This window comes from Chrysochloris asiatica, unplaced genomic scaffold (genome assembly GCF_000296735.1).
Source record: "Chrysochloris asiatica unplaced genomic scaffold, ChrAsi1.0 scaffold00009, whole genome shotgun sequence".
Taxonomy (NCBI): domain Eukaryota; kingdom Metazoa; phylum Chordata; class Mammalia; order Afrosoricida; family Chrysochloridae; genus Chrysochloris; species Chrysochloris asiatica.
Genome location: NW_006408527.1, coordinates 3,385,585 through 3,411,511, shown reverse-complemented (window position 1 = coordinate 3,411,511; position 25,927 = coordinate 3,385,585). Strand labels below are relative to the sequence as shown.

General features: G+C 42.0%; 1 protein-coding gene across 1 annotated transcript in view; it reads right to left on the bottom strand.

Moving 5' to 3' along the window:
• Positions 1-858: 858 nt before the first annotated feature.
• The window catches only part of PTPN14 (protein tyrosine phosphatase, non-receptor type 14), a 153,369-nt gene continuing 128,300 nt past the window's right edge, over positions 859-25,927 (bottom strand). Inside the window, exons 13-18 of the mRNA XM_006834007.1 lie at positions 25,251-25,394; positions 23,790-24,008; positions 15,475-15,603; positions 12,685-12,919; positions 6,729-6,892; positions 859-1,164 (exon numbers count right to left, since the gene is read on the bottom strand). Of these exons, the coding sequence (XP_006834070.1) occupies positions 1,036-1,164; positions 6,729-6,892; positions 12,685-12,919; positions 15,475-15,603; positions 23,790-24,008; positions 25,251-25,394 (1,020 nt within the window). The 3' untranslated portion in view covers positions 859-1,035. The remainder of the gene's footprint in view (positions 1,165-6,728; positions 6,893-12,684; positions 12,920-15,474; positions 15,604-23,789; positions 24,009-25,250; positions 25,395-25,927) is intronic.

Sequence of the window (25,927 nt, the reverse complement as noted above, 5' to 3'; positions counted from 1 at the left end):
ATTGGTCAGCTTCCCCAACTATTTCCTTTGTAACCTTCCCAATGACTTAGCATATGACTGAAACACAGAAAAGCACCCAAGCTCTAGGACCCTTCAGGCCCATGGCCAGCACAAACATAGTATTTACATAAGAACAACTAGCAAGGCTCTGCCTGAATCCTTTCCACTCTGGTCCATTATCCACTTTCAGTCAGGGCAAGAGGCCTAACTGAACAGATGGCCTGGCCCAGGGCCTCAAGGCCACCAGGCTGGGGCCCACAGAGTGAACAGGGAGAAGCAGCAAAGTTCCAGGGTCCAGTACCTAGCAGGCAAATGTAGACTCCAGAGCCCGGGACAATGGATGGTTTGGGAAAGAGCACAGAGCTACCCATGCAGCCTGGAAGGTGGTGATTACTATACTGAAAGGTAACGTTTCCCCTGGCTGCTCTTGTCTTACACTAGAGCTTGGAGGGGAAAAAAAGACAAACTAATGAGGGTGAGGGACCAAAAGGAAGGAGGGAGGAAGCCAAATGTCCATCAAGGCCCACAAGCAAGAAAAAATAAGAGCCTCATGTGTTTTTCCTGAGGAAAGGGTCTTGACCCTTTATGTTTCGGGATGAATTTACTTTCTTGCCACATTTGATAAGGATACGAGCAATTGAGCGGATGGATTTCAGGGTTGGTTACAAATCTGGCTGCAACTGCACTAGAGATGTGTCCCCTTCTGCCTTGCTCCTCAAAACGACCCACCCAACAGTCTCCCCACTGCCGTGTTACAATGCAGATCAGTCGCCATGTGGTTCAAATGAAAAAGTACTACACTGTGAAAACCGCATTACGGAATCACCAACATTATTCCAAAGGGAAACAAAAATAAATTATCTCATATCAAATAATACACCATGTTTGTGAAAAATCTTGGCTCCCGTGTGAGGAGAGCCCCATGCCTGCCTGCTGCCAGCCATCCGCACCCTGTTGGGGAGCAGATGTTGTCTGGAGGTGCCTGCCCATTGGTGAGATGGAGCTGGGTCCTGCTTCCAGGAGCTGGATCACCGATTAAATGAGTCTGGAGTTCTGCAGAAACTGGATGAGGGCCTGGTAGACAAACTTGTACTGCGCAATAGTCTGGATCATGAACATCCTCTGCTCCCTGAGAAGCCGCAGCATCACGGGCACTTCCACCTTCTGCAAGAAAAGAGAGAAAGCACAGACCTTAAGGCGAGGACCCCTAAGGCCATTTCTCCTCCACCTTGTCCGGGACTTACTCACTGCCCAAGTCCACATACAAGACAAAGCAAAGGACTACCACTCTAGATCTGATCAATCAAAGAGCCATTGGAGCTTCTGCAGTTAAGTAGCAGCGTATACTTCAAACACTACCAGTATCATCATAAACAACATAGAGCCATCCGATAATGGAATCATTAACCTCATGTTTGACGAGCATTACTCTGTGCTGACGAGCACTGGAAACTTAAAGAAATTAAAAAAAAAAAAAAAGGCTGACACAAAAGAACAAACATGGTATTATTCCACAGTTATGAACTATCTAGATTCGGCACGTGCACACACACAAAGCTTTCTCAGTGGTTACACCAAGGGCTGTGGGACGGGCAATAGGGAGTTGCAGCTTGAAGGGTAGTCAGTTTCTGTTTGGGGAAATGAGAAACTTTTGAAAACAAATAGTGGAGATCATTATACAATGTAGTGAACCTAATTTGTTGTTATTGTTAAGTGCTGTCATGTTGGTTCCGACTCATGACAACCCTGTATAGGGTTTCTGAGGAGCAATTGGTGAGCTTGAACTGACCTTACAGTTCAAAACAATTTTGCAGTCCAGTGCTTTACCCCACAGCGCCACAGCAGGATTCCCTAATTAGTGCCACTGAATTTTATATTTATTGTTGCTAAGTGCCGTCGAGTCAGTTCTGACCCATAGCAACACTGTACTGGGTTTCCAAGGAGAAGCTGGTGAGCTTGAACCACTGACCTTGCAGCTCTAACGACTTTACAGTCTGATGCATTAGCCCACAGCACCACACCAGGACTCAAAATGGTGAAATACATTGTGTTATGTATATTTTGTTGTTGAGTGTCATTGAGTTGACCCTTTCTCCTGTACCTATCAAAGGCACAGAGAGGCACGCTCACAAGGAGTTTAGAGTACAGGTCGGGGTCTGGCTTCTAGAGATGAGCCCCATCCCTGCCACTTCCTCCCTGTGGGACAGGGAACATTACACTGGTTACCCAGGTTTAGTGGCTTTTCCGTAAAACAAGGGTACTTACAGAATGATCTCATAGGGTTTTAAGAAAAACACAACACACACTAAATACAGGTGGTGGTTGTTAAGTGCTGTCGAGTCAGTTCCAACTCCTAGCACCTCTGTATAGGGTTTCCAAGGAGCGGGTTTAAACCACCACCAATGTTGTGGTTCACAGTCCAGTGCTGATCCTACAGTCCCACATCAGGAGTCCAAATACAGGTTGTTAGGGGCCATCAAGTTGGTACTGACTCATAGCAACCCTATGCACAACAGAACAAAACGCTGCCTGATCCTGGCCCAACCTCACAGTTGTTGCCACGCTTGAGCCCACTGATGCTGCCACTTGGCCAATCCATCTCACTGGGGTCTTCCTTTTTTCTCTGACCCTCCACCTTACCAAACATGATATCCTTTTCCAGCGACTGGTCCCTCCTGACAATATGTCCAGGTTAGCTTTGGTTTATGAGGGGGCTTCAAAAAATTTGTGGAAAAAATTTCATTATCCTTTCATTCTAATTTGCCACAAACTTTCTGAAGACCCCTTGTTTATTATTCTTATTTTTGTGGTCATTTCACCACCCCCATCCCCCCTGTGCCACAGTCACGATCTCATCATAACAGCCTATGAGACAGCCCACCACACAGTATAAATATTATCTGATACGGAGCAGTCTGGGGACAATAAATAAAAGGTGTTCCTTTTTCTCAATGGAAGGGTCCCTGCTGCCTTCAAGATACACTCCTCCAGGTTCTGCCGCCAGCTGACCCTAATCATGAGGTAGGTGACATGTGTTCAAACTGGCTTAGAGGCATCTTCTCCTCTCCACTCTGTGAAGGAGAAATACCTTACTCCAAAAAGCAGCAAGAAGAAGCCATATGCTCTTTGGCTAGTGGAAACGTGGCCTTTTGTAATGAGCTAATCTAGGTGGAGGATCAGAGAAAAAGAAGAAGATCCCCAACGAGATGGATTGGCCAAGTGGCAGCATCGATGGACTCAAATGTGGCAACAGTAGTAAGGTTGGCCCAGGATCGGGCAGTGTTTCGTTCTGCTGTACATAAGGTCACTATGATTAGGTACTGACTCGACAGCACCTAACAACAATCTAGGGCTAGGAGCCTAGTGTGGTGTGGCTCACTGCACTAGGCTGCAAGTTTGGTGGTTCAAGCTCACTGGTTGCTCCTCAGAAATGCTACTCAGGGTGTCTGAGTCAGAACCGACTGGGTATCACTTAACAACAATCTAGGACTGAGAGTCAAATCCTTAGGGCAAACAGAGAGCAAACACTGCTAACCATAAAACTAGTGCTTCCTGGAGAAACAAAACCCCAAGCATGTGGACATTCCACACTAACTGCTAATACACAGGCAAGCAGGCACCAGGAGGCTTCTCTAAGCAGCTCCTTCCCCCCTACCTCCTCTTCAGTACCTGTAAGTGATTGTGTGTGCTCAACTTTTCTGTGTTTAGAACTGAAACTTATAAGATCGCAGTATAGAAAAGCCATTTAGATGGCCAGATAAAAACTGTACAAGTTGCAGTCCAAACCATGAAGGATGTAAAATTCAGAAGTCATGAAACAAGGCAGAAAGATCTAGATGGAAAGAGAAAGGGGCGCGCAATTTCTTATTTGTCAAAATCTTTGCTTATTTAAAAAACAAAAACCCATAAACTAAAAAATACTTTATTCTTCTCCTGAATTGGGGTGAGAATCTTACTAACCAGGCCTGAAATAGCATCAGAATAAAGCAGAGATTTTACTCGCCCCACTAAGCATCTACCAATAGCAAACACGGGAAAAGGAACAGATAAGGCCGGCTATATTTGTGCTCAGGGAAGGGAAGTGAAAAATATGAGTCATCTTGCTATCTTTGAATATCAATGGGAACAGAAGTTCTTTCTGGACTGATCAAGTTCCAGCAAAGAATGTCCTGGCATGCAACTGGGCATTGAGGAAATTGCACTGCTTGGACACCATGGAGAATGTAGTTACCCTGAGCCCACACCAAGTCCAAAGGAGGCCCTAGTAGCCGAATCCCTCCTCCAGCACTGAGCTGGCTCTGGTGTGTGCTCTTGTGTTCTAATCGGCCAATAACATCTGGTGATCAATGAGCCCTCGCGTCATCTCATCATCGAGACTCAGCCTTTGATGGGTCTCCAAAGAGCTCAGAACAGAACAACCTTTCATGTCAGACAAGGCAGAATGAATAGCTTCTCAAGTTAATGGAGACAAGGTGGGGGGCAGTGGGAAAGATTGCAGGCAATGGAGAAAATAAGGGGACTTGGAGACCAGCGGAAGGAGAGCTAGCTCAGTGGGAGGTGATGACAAGGCCCTCTGGTTCCCTGAAATCCAGTGGTGCCAGCATCTGATGCTATGTGCGTTGACTATGCTTCATCATACGCATCTTCCTAGCCACTTGAGAGAAAGGTTTCACTGTGCAAAACCTTCCGTCAACCCCCAAGTGGTGCAACAGTGAAATGCTCAGCTACTAACTGAAAGGTTGGTGGTTCCAGTCTCCCCAGAGGTACCTCAGAAGAAAGCCTTGGTGATTTGCTTCTGAACGGAGACCCTACGGAGCACAGCTCTACTCTGGCATACATGGGGTCACTCTGAGTCAGAGACACCTCAGTGGCAATCGGTCATTAGTAGTAACAAGGTTGTTACTGTTAAGTGCCATCGAGTTGGTTCCGACTCATAGTGATCTTGTACAGGGTTTCCAAGGAGCAGCTTGGTGGGTTTGAACCACTGATCTTGAGGTCAGCAGTCTAGTGCTCATCCTACCGAGCCACACCAGGACTCCAGTAACAGGGTACAAAGAAGCACATAATCAACAATGACCTCCTATGTGAGACAAAATGGTGACAACTCCTGGAAGATGACAAAATTCCACTGTGTGGTCTCCACTGATCCCCAGGGTGAACTGACAGGATTTTTTAAAGGAAACACTAAGCCACGGCCAGTGTGACTCCTCCTTTTCAGTAGCACACACACTTGTGAGCACAGACTGAAAGTTTCTAAAAGTAACTTTTTATTGGCAGAGTGTTTGAAGTTCTCTGAATGTGTTAAACCTCATATTTATTGTTTTCCTGGAAGTTTCAATATAACAGACATTGTGGTATACAATATAGAATCTGGCTTTCAAACCATTTGAGTAAGCACATGCATTATGATATAAGATGTAACTGCATTTTGAATCTACAAAACCACTACAGAACTTTCCTTTGATTTGCCAAGCTGTGTAATTTGAAAACAGAACCGTAATTAAATGACACTCTCGGCATGTGGAGACAGAGTAAAGACTGGAAGTAACTCTGGACCAGGAGGCAGAAGACACTGTTCCGCACCACTGCTTGAGAGCCACATTACTATAGATTAGTCACTTAATTACTTGGGGTGTCAACTTCATTATCAGTAAAATAGGAGGAAGGGCATGTACCTGGTTCCACTGCACAGCGACTATGAGGATGAGAAAGAAAAAGCAGGACGGCGCCCTTAACAACAGTACCAATTGCTGCTGAGTCAGTTCCGAGTCACGGCAACCCGTGTGATTTAGAGAACTGTGTCCCATAGGATCTTCAATGCCTGGTTATTCAGAAACATATCCAGGGCTTTTCTTTTGAGGTGCTCCTGGGTGGACTTGAACATCTAACCTTTTGTTTAGCAGCTAAGAGCTTAGCCATTTGCACTATCCAAGGACTCCAAAATCTATACAAACACCACCGCCACTGAGTTGATTCTGACTCACAGTGACCTATAGAGTTCCATTGTAAACAAAAGGTAGAAGGACCATTCTTTAGCCTTTGCTGTTTGTGTCACCTACACTAAAGGAAAAAGCTTCTCAGTGTACCTCCTAATCCTATAGCAATCAAGGAAATCCGGGCACCCTTGTGGGCACAAGCTCAACAGCATAGTAGTTCTACAGTGAGAAGACCTGGGGTTTCTAGGCTGTACAAAGACAGGTACTGTTTGCATACTTGGAAGATCTACCCTGGTCTGCTACGCCACACAATTCCAGGTCTAGACCGGAGCAAACAACCTCCTCTTAAATAAAAACCTCACTCTGAAGAATAAAAAGCATTTCCAAAGTATACACATTTCTTATGTTGGATTTAAGCCACAACCCATCTGAGAAATGCATCGAAACCATATGCAACTACCTAACCCACTATGGAAAATTACCCACAATAAACCCAGATGGGCTATAGAACACTGAGGTCTTCTGAAGGTAGCTACCAATGATGATTGAATTCTCCAAATGCTTCCTACCTCACATTCTGATTTCTGCTACCATATATCTGAACATCTAGGCAGAGCATCAAGGGGTCAGAGATATGAAAGACGACAAATGTCAGAGTCGAATTAGGAGTCTTGAGTCTAAAGAAGTCTTGTCAGGAGAGAGGAAATGAAAGGATATAGGGAACAGGCACCTGTCTGGCCATTGTGCCCATCTGTCCCCAGGGTGGGAACTCAGAAGCCCAGAATGACTTACTTCATTGTGCTCCAGGCAGTAGATCATCAGCTCAGAGAGGATGACCACACCCGTCCTGCCCACCCCGGCACTGCAGTGGACGACTATGGGAGGGTGCCGGCTCTTGGTGCCTTCCAACATGCTGTTGGTATGGCGACGGACCGACTGGATCTCTTCCAAGTAGGCTGCAAGATAGAATGCAAATCTTGTCACCCAAAATCCTCTGTGGCTTTGCATAAAAGTGAGGGGGAAGAAAACTGATGAGTCTTTTTTTTTTTTTTTCCCTTTAAAGTGACAATAATTTACAGTTCTTACAAGACACTAATGATTTGGCTGGTACCCACTGTCTAGTTCTGGATCCAGAAAGGACCAGCTGGGAGTCAATTAGTTCATAGGAGAATTTGTTCTTTAAATTAAATAGTTCTTTTTTAAAAATTAAATTCTGTTTTCCCCTCTTCAAATCCCCAAGTCCCCCAAGCAGATGATTCTAGACATTACTTCTAGCAATTTCTACTATTAACAGACTGGGATCAGAACAACACTAAGTCCCCTTGAAACACCGCCTGTCAGAGCCAATTTCTGGTGGGAAGAGAGCATCCATCTGCCCCCTTCCTCTCCCGCCCTGAATGAATGAATGTCAACTAAGGCATGATTGCATTTACAGGCTTTCAAATAGACTGTTTTCAGCATGGACTTTACGTGTTTATGATGGGAATTTACAAAGAGTAGATCAGGGTGAGCTCCCATTTAAAGGCAACATGAGTGTGGGGTAGAGGGGGTTGTGATATTTGCTCTTCATCCCTTCCTATATATGCCTGGCTCAGCAGGACTGAGTGGAGGTCTGCTCACTACTCCAACTGGACACAATAAAAAGAAAAATTACATCCATACAAGAGTTAACGACTATCATGATCATGAAAAAAGAGAAAAGAATTATGTCTGAATAAGCCACAGCTTGTCCAGAAACTAGAGAAAGCTGATGATTAATTTGGATTTTGTAGTGACTCAGGGGCGAAACCAGTTTGGAGGGTCTTGATATTTGGAAAATTTCATCTCAGGGCAACAGTGCAAATGAACCTGCAGGGGAAATGCTCAAACTGTTGTTGGGAAAAGAGTGTCTTGAACCATTCTAATCATTTAAAAGCATCTGATGTACAATGAATAGTAAATCCATACTTTCCCTTATAAGGAGCTCTGGCAGCATAGTGGTTACGAATCACGCTGTGAACCTTAAATTAAGGTCAGCAGTTCGAAACTACCAGCTGTTCCACGGAAGAAAGAGGAGGCTTTCTGCCCCCGTAAAGATTTACAGCCTCGGAAACCCTGTACAGGGTCGCTATGAGTCAGAACCGACTCCACGGCATATAACAACGACAACAACTTTCCCTTATGATGCCATGTAATGATAAAGTAAGGAGTGGGATGGTTCTGTAGGATAAACAAGCAGCTCTGTGGGAGAAAGATGAGGCATTCTGCTCCCGTAAAGATTTACAGCCTCGGAAACCCTATGCTATGAGGGTCACTGTGAGTTTGAACTGACTCCACGGCACTTGAGCACAATAAAAAAGTAATGGGAAATCATTTACCAAAAGAAGAACAGTATAAAATGAGGTCAAAATGCAACTAATCAAGAAGGAAGGCAAATGACCTGAGATAAACCAAGACAGTAGTGCCCCCTGGGCACCAATATGAGCTAAATACCCGGTGCCAAGAAGTCTCTTCACAATTTTTTCTGCTAGAGGACAAGCTATTTGGCGGCTAAGTAGTCACTGCAGTAAATTCAAGAAGGAAAAATAAAGGGACTGGTGGGCAACACAGTAGATGCTACTTTCAAGCGGGGTTTCATCAAAGAGAATGCTAGTGGACGCTTCCTCTGTCAATAGCATTAACTTTTTGGGACTCTTGATTGTGAATCGAAAGGTTTACAGAGCAGATCATCCAACAAAGCACACACTTTGTTTCATCTCAGTGACTGCAATCCCCTCCATGCAACAGCTGATATCCTACTTTCTCCCTGTGGTTCCCATTTCACCCTCCTTCCCAATCCCGCTGAACCTTGCCCCCAGGTGAAAGTCGGCCTTTTGATCCTGAATGGTTTACCATTCCACGGTGTGCATACCTCACTAGTGTTATTGCCCCCCTCCCCCAATACTTTCTACTGCTTGGTGAAAACTGGGTGATGAGGATGAGTTCCATTTCAGACCTGAAGGGTGGTCAAAGGCCTCCAGTCTCTTTCTGACCAGTAAGCCTAGTCTTTTTAAATTTTGAGTTTTGTTCCACGTTGTCTTCTACTCTATCTAGAATCTTCTAATGTGATCCTTTTCAGAACAGTTGGTAGTGGTAACCAGGCACCATCTAGTTCTTCTGGTCTCAGAGTCATCGAAACTGATGTTCATGAGTTCCATCAATCTGTTGGACTAATTGATTCCAAGCATCTTCAATATTCATCACTCTTCTTTCTTCTGCACATGGACAGATCAATAGTTGCACCTTGGATAGCCACTCATGTGCTCATAAGGATTCTGGTCACTACTCACCAAAGTAGGATGTAGAACATTGTCTTTGTGGACTTAATCAAGTTTCTTAAATGGCAACTTACTGAAGACTCCTAGCAGATGGCAGACAATGTAAACTACTAGGTGTTCTGCTTCCAAGTAATCTGATTGACACATGAGCAAAAATATTTTTTAAAGTTTAGAATAAATAGGCAGTCCACATTTCTGAGGTTACACACAGCACAATTACACATGAATTTTTGGGAAGCATTAATAAATCTACATTCGTTAAAAACATTCTATTTTTGGTAATTTAGGTTGGCCTCCTTAAAACCAGTCATTGAAAATCCCATGGAATGGCTCACTGGTCAGAGAAAGAGACACGTGGAAGCCCTGAGAATGTAGCCATTCGTCACCCTTCAAATCTGGAACCGAACTCACCCCCAGTGGTTAAATTTCCTGTCAAAGAATAGACAAATTTCTAAGGGAAATAATAACACTAGGGAGGTATGCACACCTTAAAATAAACAGCCAATCAAGACCAAAAGGGCAGCTTTTGCCCATTTGATAAAGTTCTGAAATGTTAGTAAACAAGGAGGAATGGAAACAGGAAATGGGGAGGAAGTGAGAAGAATGCTGTTACATTATGGGAACTGCAAATCAATGTCATGAATTAAAATGTGTATCAACTGCTGAATAGAAAAAACAATTTGCTCTGTAAAAAAAAAAAAAAAGTTTTTTGTTTTTGTTTTTTTTAATCCTATGGTTCGCAACAGTCCGATGGTGACGTTCCAGGGAGCATTTCCTTCTAGTCTGCGTGAAGTTGTCATGTGTCGGCTAACAACACGTTAGTTCAAGAGAACAAGATTTGACTTGACTTTTTCACTACCTTTTAAGCATCAAACCTTTTATCAGACCTGTTAGCCATTCATCAATCCTATCTTTTATTGTTCCCATTTTCTGCCTCTTGGGGAATCAATCAACGAAAAATTACCAGAAAGGTAGAAAAAGAGTTAACAAGGAGGAAAAAAATTAAGCAAAACTCACTGTCTTTGTCATTAATAGTTTGAACTGCAGATCTCTATTGTTGTTAAGTGCCACTGGGTTCCCACACATAGTGACCTTCTATAAGGAGCTCTGGTAGCGTAGTGGTTACGAATCAGGCTGCAAACCTTAAGGTCAGCGGTTCGAAACTACCAGCTGCTCCGCGGGAGAAAGATGAGGCTTTCTACTCCCGTAAAGATTTACACCCTCAGAAACCCTGTACAGGGTCGCTATGGGTCGGAACCGACTCGACGGCACTTAACAACAACAACATAGAGATTCCAGGAGTGGCTGGTGGGTTGAAACTGCCGACCTTGCAGTCCAATGTTTATCCTACAGCACAATACCAGGGATTCCTTAAACACCTGATCACTAAACCCCTCTAAATGTTGTCCTCTATTTCCTGACCCCTATCTTCACTGCCACACTCTGCTTTCACTTCTCCAATGACCATCAGCACATTCATGGACAGTGAAATATTTCAAAGTATGCATCCAAAATTTCCTGATGGAATGTATAGTATAAAATGGTACTTTGAAGTACCTGAAAACCTATTCTATCTTACTTTCCCTCTGTTTTCACCTCCCTCAACCCTACCCTAGTCTAAGTGAATATAAAAATAAAATAAGGTTTTTGACATTCTCCAATATTTCTGGATGATGGGCCTGGTCTCCCGCCAGCTGGACAGACCAACAGCACAATCCGTGTAAATCCAAAAAGAAGCCCAAAGCCGCCACCTCCTTTGTTTAAATTTTTACTACCTTGGTCCCTTTTTTTTTTTTTTTTTTTTATGTTTTATTGTGAATTATGTGATAGTATACATGAGAACATTATAGCTTTTAATTATTGTATAAATATAAATAACTTTAGCCAATTCAACATGTTTCATATGTATAATTCATCAACACTGATTATAGCAATCAAGTTCTGCAACCATCACTGCTATGCTCTGTTGCCCAGGGCTTTCTTCTCAGTTGAATAAATAAGGAATGTAGTTTTCTCCACAAGTATAGGGCATGTAGGCAAGATTTCAGGAAGTAGTACCCCATATGTTGTTGTTGTTGTTATGTGCCGTGGAGTCGGTTCTGACTCATAGCGACCCTGCACAGGGTTTCCGAGGCTGTAACTCTTTAAGGGAGCAGAAAGCCTCCTCTTTCTCCCGCGGAACAGCTGGTAGTTTCGAACTGCTGACCTTGCGGTTCGCAGCCCGATTCGTAACCACTTCGCTACCAGAGCTACCCCATGGGTGGTGTAAACAGTTAATGGGCTTGACTGTTAACCCAAAGGTTGTTAAGTCTGAGGCCACCCAGAGGTACCTCCGGAGTACAGTTCTACCTGACACACAAAGGGTTGTCAGAGGGAATCAAGTCACTAACAGCTGGGTTCTGTTGGAAGTCAGGGAAAGTGCTGCAGTCATCATGAAAAAGCAGAATCAGATCTCAGCTTGGGTGATAAATACTGGTCTACTTTCCCCTTACACTGTGTTGGTGGGTACCAGTGAGTTCATTTTCAACTCATGGCACCCCCATGTGGCAGAGAATGGTTCAGTGCTTAGCTGCTAACCAAAAGGATTGCAGTTAGAACCTATCAATGGTTCTGCAGGAGAAAGGAATTGGCAATCTGCTCAAGCAAAGATTACAACGTTGGAAACCCTGTGAGGCAGTTCCAATCTGTTCTGTAGTGTCACTATTGAAATTGACTCAATGGCACATAACAACAACGTTTACGGGAGCCCAATTTCCAGGTCTTTCTCCCACAGAGCAGCTAGGTGGGTTTGAACTGCCAACATTTCATTTAGCAATTGAGCACTTAAGTGTTGTGCCACCGACGTGTGAATTCCTTCCAAACCAAGACTATGAGCCCTACTTTCTCTTCATTCTTAGTGCTTGATCTGGCACACACCGAAGATTTGGCATTCAAATCAAAGTACTACATATGCTCTGGGTAAACTAAATTCTAAAAGATCCACATCCTGGAAGAAACAAATATAAAGTCATCAATTAGTCTTCTGAGTGCATTCCAGTTACAAAAAGTACAAGCTGGTTTCAACAATTCTTAATATCTAACTCACAAGTATGAGAAAGTACTGACATTAACTGCCACACAAAAAGACAGGGCTTGCCTGAGAAACACAGGCCTCCATGGAACATCTAAAATAAGTCATTTATGAATCAGTAGTCAAAAATCTAAATCAAGATAGGACAAATTAGTTTAACACCACTTTAGTGTATTTGCATAAAAGGTGAACAAATACTCAAATACTTCCATAAATTACATTATTTTCTTTATGAAGGCACATATAACTCAGTATTACAATGATTTTGATGAATTAGCTTTTGCTACATGAGAGAAAGATCCTCTCTTTACATTTCATCTCCAACCAACAGACCACTCACTGATGCAGTTGGTAAAACCCAGAACAGGAAGACAAAACTCACACAAGAATCCTTGGACATCCTCGGGGCAGCCGTGATCTGGCCAGTCCGTATATTGCAAATGCCACACTGTCCTTTCCTGTCCAGACAAAAGGTGCTTGACCTTTAAGCCTGTGGTTGCATAGCAACCAGAATCTGTTCGGAACTTTGTGGTGACCTTAAACTTGCCATAGGTGGCTGAGCTGTGCTTGGAACCCAGCTTGGGCCAGTATCGGTGGCTCTTGGTTCTTCCGCCCTCCTAAATCACGTAAAAAAGTAAAATTGGAAATAAGTCACAGGCAGTCTTTATCCTCTTAATCTTAAAATCTGAGGTCAAAGGAAAATACAAATAGCTTCTATGTTATTCAGTAGTAATGTGCAGTATGTATCATGTAGCAAATGCTATAAATTTTAGGTAAGGCTAAAAATAATATTTACAGTAATTACCACTTTCGAAACTGTTAACTATCAGAGGGATGGGTCACTGGAGAAGAGGGTCAGTAAAAAAGACCCTCAATGAGATTGACTGACACAGTGGCTGCCACAGCTGTGAGGATGGTGCAGGGTCTGGCAGTGTTTCGTTCTGTTGAACACAGGGTTGCTAAGAGTCGGAGTTGACTTGATGACATTTTACAACAACATCATCAGTGGAAGCTTTGAGATTCACAACTAAGCTGTGGCTCAATATTAAAGAGACGAGCAAGTGCAGTGGCCCGAAGATTCAGGAACAAGCCTGGTGTGCTCAGAAAACAAAGTCACCAATGCATTTACAGTGTGATGAGACAGGGAAGGGTGGCAGAGATGGGATCAGAGAGGCCTTGTGATCCAAGTTAAAGGATTTGGATCTTACTTCACATACAATGGGAAGCCATTCAAAGACTTTAAACAGGGAAGTGACAGATTCTAGTAATTGCTCTAGGTCCTGCTTCTCATTTTTCTCAAGAAAGAGTTGAACAACCCTGGAAATTTCAAAAACCATGAGTAATGCAGCCAAGAGAAGAATCCAGATTTCAGATGCTCACTGGAGGTGAGCCAGAGAGACTGTGGTGCTATTGCTATTACCTAGGAATAATAAACTCACTTTCTGTCCAGCCTGACTCTGTGTTTCAGCTCAGTATTTCATATAATGGACAATGACCCCACTTCTCATTTTCTGCCAATTGTTAACATCTTTTCAGAGCATATGTATTCTCAATCACTTACAAAAGATGGTCTATTTTTAAGTTCTGCATAGTTTTACAATCCCTGGTTGGGGTGGAAGGGTTAACGGGATGTGGCTGGGAAGGAGACCCAAGGTGGGGAGTAAGGGGCACACAGGAAGAAGGTGGAGTTCTGGGAGCACCTGCTGTTGAGAGGAGTGCCCAACACTACACCAGCAGGGGTCCTTCTCTACTCATGACTTTGTTACATTTTCTCGCGGGCATCTACCATCTCATTTGTTCACATTGTACTGCCTCTTCCGAGAGTGTAAGCTCCATGAGGGCAAGAGCCGTACCTCTGAGGTTTGCACATGTGGTATGCCCCTGCTGTGGTGCTGTGGGTTAACGCACTGGACTGCACAGTTGGTTTGAACCGCAAGGTCGGCAGTTCAAGCTCACCAGCTGCACCTTTGAAACCCTACACAAGGTCACAATGGGTCAGAACCGACTCAATGGCACTTAACAACAACAAAAACAATTCATCCCTTGTGGCCCTGGTATGCTACCATAGGACACACACTGGGCTGTTACCTGTGCTAATCTCAAGGTCAGTGGTTCAAACCCAACAAATGCTCTCAGAAACCCTATACAGGGTCACTATGAATCGGCACGGATTTGACAGCATACAACATGCATCCCCTGCAATCATGCTAATTCTGTATGTTTGTAAGTTACTGTAGAGATCTCAAGGAGAATTCCTCTTTGTGGGAAGGTGCGTCCAGAGAAGTACAACTTTCTCTAAAGAAAGTTGTTCTGTCTAATAAGCTGTTCTGGAAAGCAATTACTCAGATACAACTTTTTCTCAGTTTTCTCTATTCTCCACCTCTTCTTAAAATAGTTAGAAAAGGGGTAGCTCAATACCATAGATTTTTAATAAAACATACAAAGCTAGCTTCTTAAATGACTTCAAAATATAGGTTGGAGTTTCATCAAAGGAACAAAAAGGTGTTTTGTTGTTTTTTTCTAAGTTGAGAATGTGACAAGAGAAGAAACGTAAAACTTCATCCCCCCCAAAGAACACAAGCTCAAAGCTAACTGCTGGATCAACTGGTAGCTTGTGCCAGGTTTTTTTTTTCTTTAAATAACAGCACACAGAGTTCTCCAGTTACAATAGGAAAACTGTGTTTGTATTGGCAAAGGAAGAAAAAAAAAGATTCTTTTCCCTCCCTAAAGAATAGAGGACCACTCCAGGAACAACAGCCTCTGGTCTCTCTTCAGCTGATAAGTACCATGACACGTCCATGTACCCAGAGCAGCCCCGGGTTCTCAAATTCCGGTGAAAAGATCATCGCTTTGTTTGGCCTACAAGAGTCACCTAGCAGAACTGAGTTTTTTTAGAATTTTCTACAATTTTACTTCATGGCAATCCAAAGAAAAGAGTTAAAAGGGAGATGAAAATGGGTCATTCAGCAATAAATCACCTCTGTGGGAGAAACCAAATCTACATGAAGTGAGAAGAGAAAACAGACACATGCCAAAACGGAGTGGGTTTGCCGAGAAATAACACTGCAGAGAGGATGGTGGGGCAGGAAAGTCAGAGGCAAAGCTGGTCTTTCGGCTGCACCCCCACCCTCCTCCTGAGTGGGAAGAGGCTGGCTGAGGGTCATTCCCCTACCTCCTCTGCAGTGACGATGGCGATGACATTCACCCCCTGCTCCCACACCATCTGCCAGAAGTCGTGGCATGTGTGTGGCAGGGGCCCCTGAGTGGCAATGTAGTGCCATTCTGCCCCACCAACCACCACCTGGAAAACAAAGAAAGCACTGGTAAACAGAGCCCACCCAGACAGAGCCCATCCAGGACAGACATAAATGCTGAGCAGGCACCTTTTCAGGCACTTTTAAACCTTGGATGTTAGTATAAAGGCAAAATGGGCCAGAGCAAAGACTGATCAAAAACTTTAAGACTATATGTTGTTGTTGTTGTTACGTGCCACAGAGTTGGTTCCAACTCACAGCGACCCTGCATAGGGTTTCCAAGGGTATAAATCTTTACGGGAGCAGAAAGCCTCATCTTTCTCCCATGGAACAGCTGGTAGTTTCAAACTGCTGACCCTAAGGTTAGCAGCCTGATTTGTAACTTATGCTACCAGAGCTCCTTTAAGACTATACAGGATGGTGACTAACACAGTTGCTACCTCTGCTACTCAAGCCTGTTAAAATTATTTACAGGAACTTTTTTTTTTTTTTTTAGTTTGTGATATAATAATATATGTACAGTCAGTGCATATTAAAATCATAAATATACATGTATCTGTTTGTGCATGTATGTATATACACTTCCTGCTGTTAAGTCAATTCTGATGCATTATGACCCTGTACAAGAGTAGAGCTGCCCTGTAGGGATCCTGAGGCTATACATTCTTCTGAAAGCAGATAGCCACATCATTCTCCCCTGAAGTGGCTGGTGGGTTTGACCCATGAACCATACACACACACAACACAGTATCATACAAGAGGGTCTTTAAAATTTTTGTGTAAAAATTGTATTATCTTTAAATTCCATTTTCTATGAACTTTTTGAAAAGTGCTAGTGTGGCACTGTAGGATAAGCACTCTACTGGTAACTGAAAGGTCGCCAGTTCAAATCCACCAGCCACTCTTGGAAACCCTCTACAGGGGTGCTTTAAGTTGGAACCAATTCGATGGCACCCAACAACAAAACAACATATATAAACATTTATGTTTGCATGTATGGGCTTCAAAAAGTCCACGGCAAAGAATCCATGTTTTCATTTCAGTTTTTGCCGGAACTTGAAGCCCTCTCATGTGTGTGCACATGTATATCTTGTAGTTATGTGATGTTGAGTTGATTCCTACACATAGTAGCACTCTGTGTACAACTGAATGAACCACTGACCAGTCCTGTGCCAGCTTCACAACTGTTGTGTTTGAGCCCACTTTGTGTGTTTGTTTATGTGTATGTATATAAGGTGGTGGTTATGTACTGTGGAGTCATAGTTTCTGAGGCTGTAAGTCTTTACAGGAGCTTAAAGCCTCATTTTTCTCCCACGGAACCGCAGGTAGTTTCTAACTGCTGAACATGAGATTAGAAGCCAAACTCATAACCACTATGCTGTATGTGTATGTATGTATGTATGTATGTATGTATATATGTATGTATATTATATATATATATGAAGTTCTTGTATGGCACTGTACGATAAGCACTGGAAGGCAATGTTGGTGAACCACAAGGTCGCCAGTTCAAACCCACCAGTAGCTCATCAGAAATCCAATACAGGGTGGCTATGGGTTGGAACCAACTCGATGGCACTTAACAATATATACATCCATACCTATGTACATATGTACATACACATATATGGAGCTCTGGTGGTGCTGCAGGATAAGCACTGGACTGCTAACTGAAAAACTAGCAGTTCAAATCCACCAGCCACTCTAAGGGACAAAGATGAGGCTGTTTATACCTATAAATACACCCTATATGGATCGCTCCGAGTCAGAATCAACTGAAAGGCAGTGGTTTGGTTTTTTGGGTATATTTATAAATTCACACAAGGAGCTCTGATAGCATAGTGGTTACCAGTCAGGTTGACAACCTCAAGGTCAGCAGTTCAAAACTACCAGCCATTCCAAGGGAGAAAGATGAGACTTTCTGCTCCTTTTCTGCTGTAAAGATTTATAGCCTCAGAAACCCTATTCAGGGTCACTATGAGTCGGAACCAACTCCACTGCACATAATCACCACCATATATTCTCACACACATAAATGTATATACAAACAATATTATATGAATAATATGTGTACAAGCTAACAGGATCTAGTTATTGCAGAAATAATAGTTGAGTCCACTAAATGTCTTTGTTGTTAAGTACTACTGAGTCAGTTCTGACTCAGTGACCCTGTACGGGGTTTCCGAGGAAAAGCCGGAGGGTTTGACCCGCCAACCTTGCAGCTGTGGTTAGCAGTTCATATCCTACAGTATACGTACATATATAGATATATCTATATATCTATATATAAAGGAGCTCTGGTAGCGTAGTGGTTACGAATCGGGCTGCGAACCTTAAGGTCAGCGGTTCGAAACTACCAGCTGCTCCGCGGGAGAAAGATCAGGCTTTCTACTCCCGTAAAGATTTACACCCTCGGAAACCCTGTACAGGGTCGCTATGGGTCGGAACCGACTCGAGGGCACTTAACAACAACAACATATATATGTATCTATCTGTCTATCTATCTATCTATCTATCTATCTATCTATCTATCTATCTATCTATATACTACATATCCTACAGTGCCACACCAGGACTCCTATGTGTAATGTATTCTAATACTTTCTATTCCAGTCTATTTAATTTTTTTTCCCATTCCATTCAAATCTTTATTAGGTGATAATGGTATTTATTAAACTATCAAGTTTAAAGAACAGGACTGTAGATTATAGGTGAAAACGCAAATAGTACTGACTACACTTGACAGTTTGCAGTATGTGTCCAATAGTTGGCACTCCTTGAGTTTGCAGCCAATGGGTGAAGTAGAAAGGCTGTTTTTATCTCTGTATGTGGAATCAGACTGCTAGAGAGTCGAGGATTTACTAATGTTCATAAGACCACTAAGAGGTAAGGTGGGACAACGACAAAGAGGCCTTCGGAGGAGCCCAAGTTTAGTGTTCGTTCTACTATAGATGCCTTTATATGAGGGGCCACTGGGAGGCCTGTCTGGATGGAATTCCTTTAGGTTTGGTAGTTCAAGTGGCAAATTCTACTACCAAAAGGGAAGATGGGAAGATGGATGCTTCCTTGCTGTGAGAGGCCCATCAACATTATGACTTGAAGTTTATTTTTACAGTGAAGTAGTGTACCCCGTCTCAGCTGAGCGCTATCCTGTGAAACACAAGTGTAGCTCAGCAGCATTTATCACCAGCTGAGACTTAAAAATGTGACAGAGCTAATGAACACACGAAGAGTATGACTATCAAGCTATTTGGCTGTGAAATAATATCAACAAAGTTAATTATGTTTAACTGTTGAATGGAGGTTTAGCATTTGCAACCGAAGCCTCGATGAGGAATGGAGAATGGGCAAAGCAAACACGAAATTCCATTCTCCTAATAGCCCGGGCTCTACTGAGAGGAAAAAGCTGATCTTTGCTTTCCCACCTCTGCCTAGCCTCATTAAACATTGAAGCAGTACCTGTCTTAAACCCTTCTATTTTTCCTAACCTCCTCCAAGGAAGAACAAACTACAAACAATATCAAGTCCCAAAGCCCCAGGAGGAGCCTTATTTAAATTTTTAAAAAAATCAATGACCTGCTTATATTCACCAAATCGATTTCATACCTCACTAATATGCTGGGATCCACAGTTTGAGAAGCACTTCTCTACAGCTTCCTTTTAAATAATAAAAAGTCTACCAGGGAGCAACATGCTTTGGGAGACTTATCTTTCTACTGCTGGCCTGAAAGGATGCATGTGGTAAATCTCACTGTAACTGCAGCTATGGCAGGGGATCATGAATGTTCTAAAGTCAAGATGTTATAATGACCCCACCTCGTGCACTGCTCCAATCTTAACTACCTTCTCAACTATGGAGTCAAGAGAATGTGCTGAATGATAAAATAATTACCCCATGCAGCTCAGGGTGATTCGGAGAGGGGAATTCGGCAGTTATAACTTGCAGAGACTTGTAAGAAAGACGTTGGGTCTGTGCTGATCATGTGATCAGGGGTAAATGGCAGCCTCTGGGGGAGTTCTTTGTGTGCCCCATTCTATTCCTGTGCCTTGGCACTGCAGTCAGCTCTTTACACTATCACTCAATCCGGATCTCTAGAGCACTCTAGGAGCAATGAAGTGACCGTTGTTTGAGACTTTGTTTCCTCCTTTATTTTATGAAACCATATAGCAACTTGATTCAAGCAAATACAATGTCGGCTATTGTCTCATTATACAAGATATGTGTAGGTCAAAGCTGGCAAGCAAAATCCATTTTCCAAGTACTGGTGGGAGAAAATATTCATATATTTGCTGGCTGTGCTTTTGGTTAATCTGTAGAATTGTGATTTTAAACATTAGCCTCTTTGGCACCTAACGTGTAGGAATTGTGAATACTTCCAGAGAATACTGTTGCCTGGGGCCTTTTAGCATATTTCCAGTATTGACAGGAGGGTATTAAAAACTGCAGTACAAATGCAACCACCAGTGTACAGAGGTAGACTTCACAGATGTGATTCCACCTCTGGAGCAAATAAATCTCTGTTTTCTGCTATTGACGCTGGTAACAGAGGAGAAAACAATGGCAAGATGTAGAACTCTATTCTGAAAGTACAAGAAGTTCCTGTGAGTTCTGTGGGTCTTATTAAGCACAACCCCATGTCTAACCGGGGCCCACCAGCTGACACATGGGGTTTTGGAGAACACTGAGAAAGGGGATGCTGTTAACAATACCGAAGGCAAAATTCATGCAGAGTGACAGCTTTTTCCAGGGACAGACGGAAAATGGGTAGAAACGATATGAGCAAAAGAAGACAGTGTAATATTGTAATCTCAGATTTTCATGTAGTTGTTAAGTTCCACTGAGTCAGTTCCGACTCATAGCAACCCTGTTTCCGAGAAGCTGCTGGTGTGATTGATTCTGTGGTGAACAGTCCAGTGCTTATCCTACAGTGCCACACCAGAACCCCAAATGATTTTCATAGACACTATCAAAAAGCAGCTGTGTGATCTATGTCTCTGAGAAGTGTCTTTGGGTCATTATTTGATAAACTAAGCTAAGATCATGATATTCACCACCACTAGTTTTACTTAAGAGTTTCCTGGGGCTCATTCTTTAATTTAGTTCTTGCTCTCAAAAATGAGAACGAGAGAGGAAGGAGGAGAGTGAGTAATGAAGAACAGGAGGAAATAAAATGTGGCTAACTGCCTTTGTGAACAATTGCCTTCTTTGTCAACCCAAGTCAAAACTGGATGATGCTTGGCTACCATTACTTAAGTTTTGAAAAAAGAATCTACAGCAGAATCCTACTCAAAAGAGAGGAAATGTAGAACAGAATTTCAAATTCTCATGGACTCCAGACTTTGTAGAATTATAAAGGCTAGGATGAACCCCTGAAACTATTGTCTTAAAATAATCTTTTTTTTTTTTTTAACTTTTTATTGTAAACTGAGTGAAGGTTTGCAGAACAGATTTACATTCAACAAATCATTGCTTCATTACAATGACTGCAATCCCATCCCTGTACCATCAGTTAACACCAGTATTTACCTCTATGCACTTTATCTCTTGCATTCCTCCCTGTGCCTTCCAAGATAATCTTTAAACCTTAAACAAAAATATCCCTTAAGTCTTTTTAAAACCAAACAATAGTTTGGCGAACTAGTAGATAATGTCTTTCTTGAGCATTCTACTGCTCTTTTAAGAACTATCTATCTGAGATCACAATGACAACAGTAAGTGGGAAGATTAGATAGGAACCTTAGGGAACAGACAGTAAGTTTACATTCCTGAGGAAGACTAACTCAGAAAAATAGGGTGAGAAAGGTTGTTCAACTTGAAGTATGTAATCCGTGTCACTGCACAGTACTTGGTGAAATATCTGACTTGCTGTAAATTCAGCAGTATATATTTTCAACAGTAACAAGATTGTTTTTTAAGAGTGAAAATGAACAGTACAATCTATGACAATGGCTGTTTTATGTTTCTTTTGATTGTGTTCTCTGACATGTGGTTATCTATCCTCTATGTACAAAAACATTAAACCTAACCATGGTTATAAGTTGGGCTGTTAGGTCAACAGTTCAAAACTACCAGCTGTTCTGTGGGCGAAAGATGAGGCTTTCTGCTCACGTAAAAATTTACAGCCTCGGAAACCCTATGCAGGGTCAATGAGACTCAGAACCAACTCCATGGCACATAACCACCAACAACAACCATAGTTTATTTTTTCATACTCTATTGAAATTGGGGAGCACGGTGACTTCATATGATAAGCATTGGACTGTGAATCACAAGATCCGTGGTTCAATCCCACCAGCTAGCCACTCTGCTGGAAAAAGATGAGGCTTTCTACTCCTGTGAAGACTTAAAGCCTAGGAAACCATAATCAGGATCACTAAGAGTTGGAATCAACCCGATGGCACTTAACAACAACAACGCTGGAATTAGTTATAACTGATGCATCGACTAGAGATTTATAATAATTTTGCTACAGTTGAGAAGTGCAATAAAAAAAGGAAAATAATTCTGGACTAGGCCAGAATGGATTTCTAGACTATTGATCACAATGGAATATTAATGTGAACTTTGTATTGTTTAAAAATACACGTAACAGTTGCTTTAATGTTAGTATATAGATACATTTCCCCACTTGAGAATGCTCAGCAAATGATGAAATTTACTACAATTGTATTCATTCTGTTCACACACAAACTGCTGTTGCTGTCAAGTGCCACTGAGTTAGTATGGACCCCTAGCAACCCTGTATCGGTCTTCCAAGGAGCGGCTTCAAAGAAACTTTCCAGTCCAGCGCATTAATCAACAATGCCATGAAACATTTGGTTATTATACATTTAGGTTTCTGTAACTTTGAATTCTAAATAGGGTCAAGCTAAGCTAATTTTAACACCTACGAAATGCCAAGTTAAGAAAGTTTGAAGTATCTGAAATATTAACAAAACGTTAATAATACAATTTACTGAGTAATGTACCAAATTTTTATTTTCTCTTACTGTAAGATTAAATACTAACCACACTTTCCTGGTTTATATTCAAATGAATCTCTTCCAAGTATCAGGCAAGGTAGTCCTGGTGTGGAACTGTGGACTAATGTGCTGGACTACAAAGTCAATTTGAACCACAAGGTCAACAGTTCAAGCTCACCTGCTGCTCTTCAGAAACCCTATACAGAATCACTATGGGTAGGAACCAACTCCAGGGCACTTAACAATAACAACAAGATATCAGGCAAAGTTGGGATTCCTGCTATAAAACACATAATTGTAGCAGTACAAGGGAGGTCTGTGGTTTCTGTTGATACTAAACATTAGAAAAACATCAATGACTATAACATATTTGTTACACCACTAACAAGTACCATCTACTTTTACTTACCAACTATTTCCTTCACTCAGCAAGTATTTTTGTAAACATACTATGCCTTTTTTTTAAGACAGCAACCTGTAAAAATCTGGCATCATAGTGGTACTTAAAATATACCTTTGGGATTGGGTAGCAAATAGCAAAAAACAGGTGAGTGCTATTTACATAAAAATATGGTAATACAATACTTACGATTTCCAAACCTTCATCATATACCAATTAGAAATGTAAATGAATAATCCTTAGTTTTTTCAGTGAGTTCAGGGAGACTCATAGATGTCCCTGAGTGTCACAAAGGTTAATAAATGGACTGCCAGCCAAAAGGCTGTATGTAGGTTTGAGTTGACCCAGATGTGACTCAGAAGAAGGTCTGGTAATCTACTGAAAAATACTGTAAACTTGTATACATACAGGATTGCCATGAATTGGAGTTGACTCTATGGCAACTGGTCTGGTTTTTATAATGCAGAGATAAAAAAGCTTAATCTTCAACAGGTTTCAGAAGTACCCGAGGTTTTCCTCAAGCTGCAAGATTTCACTCTCTCTGCAGTTAACAGATGTGCCCTTCCAGTTGGCTAAGAAAGCACCCGTGTTAAAGATTACTGGTGTGGTGCTGTGGGTTAATGTGCCAGACTGCAAAGTCACTTGAATCGCAAGGTCGGCAGTTCAAGCTCACCAGTCGCTCCTTGGAAACCCTATACAGGGTCACTATGGGTCGGAATCGACTTGACGGCACCTACCAACAACAACAAGGGTCTGAAGACAAACCAATAAGTACAGCTGCAGCCCGGCCCAAACATTTGCTCCCCACATTTTTACCTTTAACCCAGCAGCAATCCTTCACAAATCTTCCCCTCACGCTCCCCTTCTTACCTTGATATGGGAGGCATTAATGTAACCAGTGTTATTTTCTTTGGTTGGTATTAACTCGACTCGATTTTCTTCATAAGGAACAACTTCTCGGATTCGGTTGCGCTCAGCATTTTCTGGAAGGACAGCTGTGCTAAAAGTGCCATTCGCCTTTTTCTTTGGGATCTGCTCATATTCCGTGAATACCATCCCCTCTTCCAGCTTCTTCTTCAGAGTTCTGAACTGCAACAGGAGATTTATCTTCAGCTCTCTGAATTCTCATCTTATCCAAAAATTCCAATAAACAGCCAGACTTATTTCCAGTGAGAATGTTAAGAAAGGTCTTCAAGATGTACAACTAATAATTGGTCTTTTAGTCTTATTACCCAAATTTCTCATTTCTACTGCTTGCTAACAACTTTTCATCTCATTATCAACTTAAACAGAACAGATACCGAAGGACAAGCAACAGTTTAAATTCAAAGGCATCATTTCCTTCAGTACCCTTATCATTAGCTATGTCATTAGCTTTGCTTGCAGAGATAAAATTTACAGCAATGCCAGTTTATAAAATTCTATGGTTTTTGAGGATTACCACCCTTTTTCTTTTTTTATTGGGGGGGGAGGGGGCAAGCTACTTATAATATTAACATATTAACTGAATTAAATGTTCCTTTTAAAATTTCTTTGGCCTCTAACAGCATTCTAATATCTGCTACATACTGGCAAGAATGTAAAATCTTATGTAACTGGCACTTTATTAAATGCACACATCCTATCTCTTAACCTTCTAACATCAATTCTGGAAACTAAGGAACACCTTTGTTCACCTCTTAACATTAATGTGCAACATCCCTTTGCCTTTCAAAATCAAAGGTCCCACAATGCATTAACCATAAGATCAGCCCCATTTTACAGTCATGGTGGAGACGGCATGTTAAAAACTTGGGTAAGATACTTATGTGCTACAATATGGTAATTATTTACAAAAATTAAAAAAAAAAAAATCACAGAATTTGAGAGCTACAGCAATCATTTAGCTTTCTTATTTTGGAAAAAAGGGAACAGTTCCAAAGAAATTGAATGACTTGACCAATGTGGGTATAATTTGTTAGAGACTGGTCCTTTAAGGCAAGTAGAACTTGAAAGTTTGGTGGTTCGAACCCAGCAGCTGCTCCATGGGAGAAATACAAGGCAGTCAGCTTCTGAAAAGACTTACAGCCTTGCAAACTCTCATGGGGCTGTTCTGTTCCACAAGGTACTCAACAGCAATGGGTTTGATTTTCCTTTCTTTTTTAGTTTGTTTTTCAAATCACCAACTAAACAAGGCAGGAAACCTGAAACAAAACATGAGATACTGAAAAGGGTTGATTTGATATAGCACATTGAAGAATTCATGCATCATATGAATTTTTTTGAGCTGGCACGTTTGGGCAAGGAGAGAACGCAAGAAAATGAAGCACATACCAAAAGGCCAGCACTTACCCTCTCATCTATGTGAACTCGGGTGGCATCAGCTCGACTCTCTTCCCGCCCTGAGACCCGAGCCACTGAGAGCCCATTGAGCGCTGCCAACATCAGGGGCCTCTTCTGTGCCTCCAGGCCTGCCATCTTCTGTTTCTCGAGATTCTTGGGGCAAGAAAAGGCATGTTCTCATTGTTTATAATACCAGTAAAATGCTGGAATGTATTTTAATCTCCCCACGTCTGTAACTCCCTGGCCAAGGAATGTAGACAATCACTATTGGTAAGGCCAAGTTCAAATACAGCCTGCCCATTATTCCCACTGTGCCTGCGGAAGCCAGTTCTATAGGCTTCTTCAGCTTTTATTTAAATAGGAAAAAGCAAGAGCACTGACTCCCTCTGCCCTAGCAAAAATTAAGGTATTAACCAAACACTTTAGAAAAACAATGCTGAAGGCAGACAGGCCAAAGAAAAGAGAAGCAGAAGTTCATGAATAATCCATTCCAATCACAATAATGGACCTTATGCATAGAATGAATGTTGTAATATTTGTTTTAAAAAGAAAAAGACTAAAAACTTGTGTGTTGTTGACTGAGAGGTCTAGGCAGACAAGTGGTAGGGAAAGCCTTCCCAAGTTTTTATTCTGAGGAGCTAAAACTGAAGTTGTCAATGCTACGTTTAATTTCTAGCCCTTGGGTT